At 39.5% G+C, this 6,481-nt stretch overlaps 1 protein-coding gene across 1 annotated transcript in view; it reads right to left on the reverse strand.

The window, feature by feature from the left end:
- LOC137986680 (uncharacterized) overlaps positions 1–2,189 on the reverse strand; it is a 3,715-nt gene extending 1,526 nt beyond the window's left edge. The window contains exons 1-2 of the mRNA XM_068833623.1: positions 2,062–2,189; positions 9–73 (exon numbers count right to left, since the gene is read on the reverse strand). Coding sequence (XP_068689724.1) covers positions 9–56 — 48 coding nt within the window. The 5' untranslated portion in view covers positions 57–73; positions 2,062–2,189. The remainder of the gene's footprint in view (positions 1–8; positions 74–2,061) is intronic.
- Between the last annotated feature and the right edge of the window lie 4,292 nt (positions 2,190–6,481).

Consider the following 6,481-nt stretch of genomic DNA (forward strand, 5'->3'; position numbering starts at 1 on the left):
CCACTTACAACACACCCAACAACGGCTAGTTCTATGAGAATACTCAAAAGCTTCATATTTCTTCACTGAAAAACTGTAAAATAAAGAAGTATTTATGAATAAGTATCTTGTACATGCTTATACCTTTCCTACCCACCGAAAACTTTGGTGAGAAAAGATATTACTTATTGAAAGCAGGTGTCTGTACAAAATATTGCTCAAGCGTGGTATGAAAGGTAAATATTTCTTTTATTTCTAAAAATATTTTGCTATTTGTTTGAGGCTTTTGTTCACGATCGGTCGTTAACTTTATGATCTCTGTGCTTATATAATAAACAAATTACTTCATGGTTGGCTCGTTTGTACGATTTTTCTTACTCATTCGTTGTGAAGGATCGTTAAACTCACTCGTTTGCTTCGCTCACTCATTCGTTTACGCGATCCTTCACAACTCGTGAATAAAAATTGTACGCACTCACCAACCATGAAGTAATCTATATCCCTCATATGGACGGCAAGCTACAAACGCAGAACGATTGCACTTTACAATAATCCCGCTGTGTGCATGCTACTGCCAGTTCTACAAGGTAGGATACTACATTTTCCAATTCTACAGCTGCACAAAACGAAACAAAAAGAACCTTCAGCGATCGTAATAAAGGCCTTTAAAATAGATTAACTTGTACGACTCGATCGAAACCACACTTGACTGAACTGAAAACTGGAATACCAAGTAATAATATTTCAACCGAACGGTGATGTTCATAGGTGTGGCGATTCCTTTTCTCTCTTAAACAGAGTTATTAGAGGCAATTTTGAAAATTGATCGATTAGATAAGAAAGGTTGAATAGTAAAAGTGAAAAAATAACAGTGACCGTCATCATTCATAAAGGCCTAAATATCGAAAAAATGCCGAACGCTCCTTTGTAGGAGTCGGCTTCCGATTAATCTCTTTCGTATGCTCTACCACTGAGCTGTAAGAGATTCCTGGGATTTCATGTGACAAAAGGCCAATTTCGAGTTCATGTCTGCCACCTCTTCTAAGCGAGTCCAAGTGCGAAGCTTTTGGGATCTACTTACGTATGAATGAAAACTGATACTTCGCACTTGGACTCGCTTTGAAGGGGAGGCAGACATGAATATTGTCCCGTTATACAGTTAAGACTGAAATTAGTAAAACGGTACATTTTCGCTGTTGAAATGAATGACTTATATGGAAATTGTTAGCGACAGTCGGTGTCTTGGTTGTTTCCGCTCTCACTGCGATCATATCCGATCAAATAGAAAAGGTAATAAAACGAGGTGTAATTATATAAGCGAGTAGAGTTTTTCGGCAAAGCAATGCCGATTATGATGCTGTATTACGTTTCTCCATGACAGTGTAAAATTAAAAAAATGCAAAAATGATTACTAAACGTCTTTCTTTCCATCTCTTAAAATGAAGGAAGTAAAACATTAATCGAACGCACTTTACCGTATTGCAGCTGGCAAGCTGACAAGACAGATTTAATGTTAAAAAAATTTTAAACAATACTCTAATGCCGGTATCTCCTCTAGTGATTAATTACGAATTTTGAGGCCAATCTTGCAAGACGGAAGGAAAGGTAGATTTTTTTCCGTTTTGACGGCTCATCACGCAACTTTGTCTCAAAGATTTCCACGAAGAACCACGCATAATTCAAGTGGCTTGTCACTGCAGTTTTCATTTTAAAGCTTTCACTGAGAGATGATCAGTTCGTGTACGTCGATTAAAATCGAGCATTTTGCAAGCGATAATCTCCGGCTATGTAACTCCTATGTCAACCAGTCGCTGGTTACAGCCCCCTCGCAATAACTTATATTATTTCTAAAAAGAAGGACTGGAAAAATAGTCTGCTATTGAAATCGCTATAAAGTGTAACCTACGATCATGCGTTCGATTCTCTTCTCCCACACGGCATAACATCCCAAAAAGAACGTCTGATCGCTAATTTTGGAATCTGTGACTTGTCAACATAGAGAAGGTTCAAACATGCATATGAGAGCATAAAAAGTCTTTTTTTTTTGCCGCTGTACGTCTCTGCAGTTTACGAGATACTTACCTCGATGTCTGTAAAGGATGAAATTCTTTAGACTAAGGTGTTTTTTTCCGGCAGCAAAATGTTGAAACATCACCAATGTCACAGCATTAAGAGTATTGACAGTACAGACAGTGTTGACCCCGTTTTAACGAATACGACTGACGTGTTGTGGTATTTTGAGCCACGGACGTCACTGCTGATGTATTTTTTAGCCCCATTTTGAGGGTTATTTGGGGCGCACGAGATGTTTATCCAACCGAATCTCCACCCAAATAATGTAGACTGTCGACAATGGTAACTGAAGCTTGTTAATGTAGAGTGTCTAGATTTTCATTCCAATGTGATCGCGGGTGCTCTTGAGAGGACCAGGTAACAATGAGACGAAGACGAAGGGTCAGGGGCACCCAACGAGAATATTGTTCAAAACCACTTAAACATAGCATTGTTAAACGTATTTTCGTATTTAAACGGTAGATATAGGCATATTTTTATGCCCAAAAAATTTTTCATCTATTCGGATTTCCTAGCTGAAAGTCTAGTGATCCGAAAATTATAGGGATCAAAACTTACCTTTACTTACCTTTTCGAAAATTTCAGCCAGAAAAAAAGGCTCCCGAAAATTGTGGGTGACCTTTTTAGGGTAAAAATCCGTTAAAAATGGGCAATGATACTATTTTTTAGATGTTCGAAAATCCTAGGACAGGCAGGCAAGCAAGGAATTTTACAACAAATGTTCCGAAAATTCTGGATCTCAAATCGTCTTCCGGACATATATTTTCCGAAAATTGACGTTGGGTGCCCCTGAAGGGTTAACGCTCGAATGGTCAGCTTTCCAAATCGTTTACAGTGGTAATTCAACCTTTATCAACACGTTTGATAAAACCAAATTTTCCTGTTTCACCACTGACGCAGCACCACAGTTTCTTTCGAAACTAGAAATTCGTTAAATAGTTCGAGCAATAGCCGATACAACGTAGATTTGATTTCATAACACAACGTGAAAAGAAAACAAACAGCGGTTACAAACATTTTCATTTCATACTTGACGTTTCGTATGTTGCAGCATACATCATCAGAAGTGACGGTTTAAACTGTTAACTGAATTTTAAAAAACTAGAGCGAGGAACTGGTGACTAGTTAAAAGTGTGATAACAAAATCGTAACTTCCGGTAGTCGATTCTTCCGGAAGAAATTAATAAAGTAAAAGCTTCTCACTCCCAATGTTTTCATTGAGAGAGGGTTTTAAGTCACTGATTAATAGCGTTTCTTTAATTTTACACTGCAAGTCGGACTTTCCAGTTGCGAGGATTTCAAAATGGTCCCATTTGATGTTATGACCGGTAAAAATTGTATGGTCTGCAACAGCAGAGGCGTGGCCGACTTGTGTAAGAGCTTTGAAATGCTCGGACTTCCTGCCATGTAATCTTCTTTTTGTTTTGCCGATGTAGAAGGAATCACAGTCCCAACAACTGGCTTTGTATACTATTTTTGATCTTTGAAACCGACTGAAACGATCTTTGTAGGGAAAAAAAGACTTAACCCTGCAAGTGTTTTGAAAAATAACCCTAAGATTGACACAGCCATAAAACTTACTAATACAAGATTTAACACGTCGAGTAAGAGCTTCACTTTGAAAGCCCAAAAAAGGCAAGACAAGTCAACGTTGTGGTGTTCTAAAAATGGTGGTTCTAAAATACGTTGCGGTGTTCTAAAATAAAATCTACGTTGTATCAGCTCTTGCTCAAAATATAATAATTGCCACCTTGAGAACTAGTCGTTTGTGATTGGTTTAAGAAATTGTGCGTTTGGTAATAGTTAAGTCTCAAGGCAGTCTTCTGCAACTGTCTATCAGAACTTTGGATATGCGAAAAAAATTTCGAGGTGCGAAGAATTTCAACCTCGTTCCCAGGGCTTTTCACCGCCGAGAGTAGGACGGTAGGGTCTGGGTGCTGAAAACCCCTGGGAACGAGTTTGGAAGAATTTGACAATAGGGCCGTTCGGTTTAGTCATGCAAGCGTAGTAAGTCGTAATTATTCAAATTTGGATCCATTGCCACTTGCCGAGACATGCAAGAGCGTTCGTTCATTACGCTGATCGTTGCAATGTCAAAGCGTTTGAGTTTTATGCGTCACTAAAACACTGGCGTCTCATTCATTTTCGAATTCTCACGGCTGAACTGGATCTAGCATGGAATGGAGGCTAATGCCGGCAAATCTTTTCAAATGCAAATTAATTTGCCCGCATTAGCCTCCATTTCATGCTAGATCCAGTCCAACCGTTAGAATACGAAACTGGCCTATTCTCGCCAATTCCAAGGCGCCTCGCCTTCTTTTGACGAAATAGAGGATCGTAACCAGATGGTGAAGGTGGAGACATATGAATAAAAGTAGGGTTCATTGGGGATTCTGTGAGCCTCTAAAAACAGCTCCCGATCAACACACTGCATTCCTTGGGCGGAAAACATTGGCCAGAAGTAAAGGAACGTTAGGTATTCAAACGGAGTTTCCATGCTTTGGAGATCGCTAAGCTTTACTTTTTTCGCACTCTGAACGATGCTCACCCTGCGATTCATAGGCAGAAAATGGCCGTATTTATACTAGAGGACGTCTGAGACGTCCAGACGATGCATTAAACGTCTGGCCGTAAGTGCGACTAATATAAATACGGGACGCACTTAACTTCGACGGCTAGAAATCAAATTCACAATTTTCCTCAAAAGATACTGAGATTTAATCACCAAAGCGACTGTGTGCACTTCATTGCTAAGTGCGTCCCAGTTTAGTGCGTCTCGTCTTTATACTAGACGGCTTAGACGTCTGAGACGACTATTAAGACAACTTGAGATGTTTAATTCGTGTGACGTTTAATGCGTCCACCTTATTTCCCGTATTTATACTAGTCGTCTAAGATGTCTAAGATGTCTTATTCGTCTGAGACGTCCTCTAGTATAAATACGGCCAATATTTCGGAACGTATTAAAATGGCTTTTGACGCTAAGGAGATCTCGCGCTTCATAAACTTATGGATATTGACCTAGTGAGTCTTAAATTTGCCACGGGCTGGTTAAATACCTCTGAACAATGCACGGCATGCTATTGTTTCGGGAAAGGAGTTTTAAACGATGTTCGAAGTTGTCAAGGGAGTTGAGGGCACCATTACGCCAGGGGTTCGGTATAACTTTTAGAAATTATCATTTTGATAATACTTGTAGTTATTGTATACACATGAAATTTTGTCCTTGCTTAGTCTAGATAATGAACTTCAAAAGCCAGAGTGTACCTAAGTCGCTTAGGTCTTTTCTCGAGAAAAATATCAATGTGAAAATTAATGAGTCAACATTTTCATACAAACACCGGGTTAAACTTCTGCATTTTCGAGCGCAATTTGATAGAACTTATCCACGGTCAGCAGCAGCAGAAAAATGTCAAGAATGGAAGTTTCATATTTCTTTTTTAAAAGCCCGAGTGTACCTAAGCTATAGGAATACTTTAAAGAAGAAAATTTTGGCAAGAAGCAGTCGATGTAACCCCATTTTCGGCCATTTTCTTTATTCGTTTTGTGCCTTTTCACGCTTAGCGCTATTATCGATGCATAGGACCCTGGAATATGTCGCGTAATTCTGCGCGATGACGCGAAAACCTCCCTCACCACTCTCCTTTTCTAAACTACCACGCCATTTTTTGAGCAAGGAGACATAGTCAAGGAAAACAGATGAAAATGTAAATTAATCGAAAATATAATTTGTTAAAAAAGTGCAAGGATCCTTGTCCAACTTCTCAAACAAATTATTAAGGGGTGAGGGGGGGGGGGCCAACCTTAACTCCAGAAAGCTACAGAAAGACAGTGGTTGCTGTGGACTGTATTAAGTCAAGAACAATTTTCAAGCTATGCGAAATTTTTATGAGGAGGGATGTTTTGAAGTAACGTTTTAAATGAATACCCGACATTACTTAGGTCACATACCGCATGCGCATTTAGTGCCAGTCCCCAACCGCGCATTTCCGTGGGAAAAAAAAGCATGTAAAAACGCTAAGGTAAAGAACAGCGTAGTGATCGTTTCATTTGAACGGAACCATTTTATCATTGTTCATAATCTGTAGCATGGGATTACCGTTTGCTAAAAAAAAAGGAAGAAAATACCTTCGTTGAAAAATAGATTCTCTTTTAATCCATACTACAGATTTTGCATAAGATGTTTCCATTCGCCCTTGTCATACGGCGGCCATATTGTCCCGGGAGAACCCCGGGAGACCAAAAGAGCTTTGTTTTACCACGCCAAGCCTCGCAGTGGAAACCATGGGGGTGAGGCTTGGCGTGGTAAAACAAAGATTTTTTGGTCCCCCGGGACAATATGGCCGCCGTGTGACAAGGGCGAATAGTTTGCAGAGTAAAAAACTCACCGATTTTTTATGCTATTTCTGTATTGGTCACGTGACTCACC

The sequence above is a fragment of the Montipora foliosa genome, unplaced genomic scaffold (genome assembly GCF_036669935.1).
Source record: "Montipora foliosa isolate CH-2021 unplaced genomic scaffold, ASM3666993v2 scaffold_263, whole genome shotgun sequence".
Lineage (NCBI taxonomy): Eukaryota > Metazoa > Cnidaria > Anthozoa > Scleractinia > Acroporidae > Montipora > Montipora foliosa.